Below are 969 nucleotides of genomic sequence, written 5' to 3' on the forward strand. Positions count from 1 at the left end.
GCGAGGCCCCTGGGGGGCCCCCCGAGGCGTGGGGCCCCGGCAAAGACATTGTGCAAAACCCTAAACCCTAAACCCTAAACCCTAAACCCTAGAGCCTAAGCCGTGCGGAGGCGGGGCACGGCGGGGCGGCGGCGGGCACAGGCAGCATTTCGGGGACAATGAGGGGTATGAGATATTGCTGCTGTTGCTGCTGTTGCTGTTGCTGCCGCTGCTGCGGTTGCAGCAGCTGCTGCTGCAGTTGTGCCTGCAGCAGCTGCTGCTGCTGCTGCAGTGAGGGCGCCTCCCCCAGCACCAAGGCCGGCCCCCAGATAAACCCTAAACCTTAAACCCTAAACCCTAGAGCCCCCAAAGCTTAATCCCTTGAAACCTTTAATCCGGCTTTCTGTTGTCTCAGTAGCAGCAGCAGCTGCCGCGCAGCTGCGCTGCCTGGGCCCCCCAGGGGCCCTGAGGGGCCCCCCAGGGGGCCCCCTGGGGGTCCCCTGGGGCCCCCAACATTTCATTAGGGTCTAAAAGCATTACAGGCCTTTTGCTGCTGCAGTTAGGGTACAAAATTAGTCGGAGGCAGCAAAAGGCCCGCAGCCACGGCGCACAGTGGGGGCCCCCTGCAGCAGCAGCTGGGGGGCCCCCTGAGAGCCCTGGGGGCCCCCAAGCGCCTCATGGGGGCCCCTAAGGAGCAGCAGCATGCAGCTCCCAGGCTGCCTATTGCTGCTGTTGCTGGCTGCAGCAGGAGCAGCAGCTCACAGTGCAGCAGCAACGCCTGCCGCAGCAGCAGCAGCAGCAGTAGCAGCAACCCGCGCCAGCCTTTACACAGCGCATAGGGCCCTTTCGTTCCTCCTGGCACCACCCGCGGCCCGTGGGGCCCCCAGGGGGCCCCCCTGCTGCGCTGCAGCAGGGGCCCCTAGGGGGCCCCCTGGGGGGCCCCCCAGGGGGCCCCCGCAGGGGCCCCTGCAGGGGCCCCCAGGGGGGCCC

General features: G+C 67.3%; 1 protein-coding gene across 1 annotated transcript in view; it reads left to right on the forward strand.

The window, feature by feature from the left end:
• Nucleotides 1-681: 681 nt before the first annotated feature.
• Nucleotides 682-969, forward strand: part of ETH_00039535 (PheS phenylalanine-tRNA synthetase, probable (IC), related) — a gene marked incomplete at both ends in the record, with an annotated part of 5187 nt that continues 4899 nt past the window's right edge. Inside the window, one exon of the mRNA XM_013375146.1 lies at nt 682-967. Coding sequence (XP_013230600.1) covers nt 682-967 — 286 coding nt within the window. The remainder of the gene's footprint in view (nt 968-969) is intronic.

This window comes from Eimeria tenella, genomic scaffold, assembly GCF_000499545.2.
Source record: "Eimeria tenella Houghton genomic scaffold, Eth_scaff2560, whole genome shotgun sequence".
Taxonomy (NCBI): Eukaryota; Apicomplexa; class Conoidasida; order Eucoccidiorida; family Eimeriidae; genus Eimeria; species Eimeria tenella.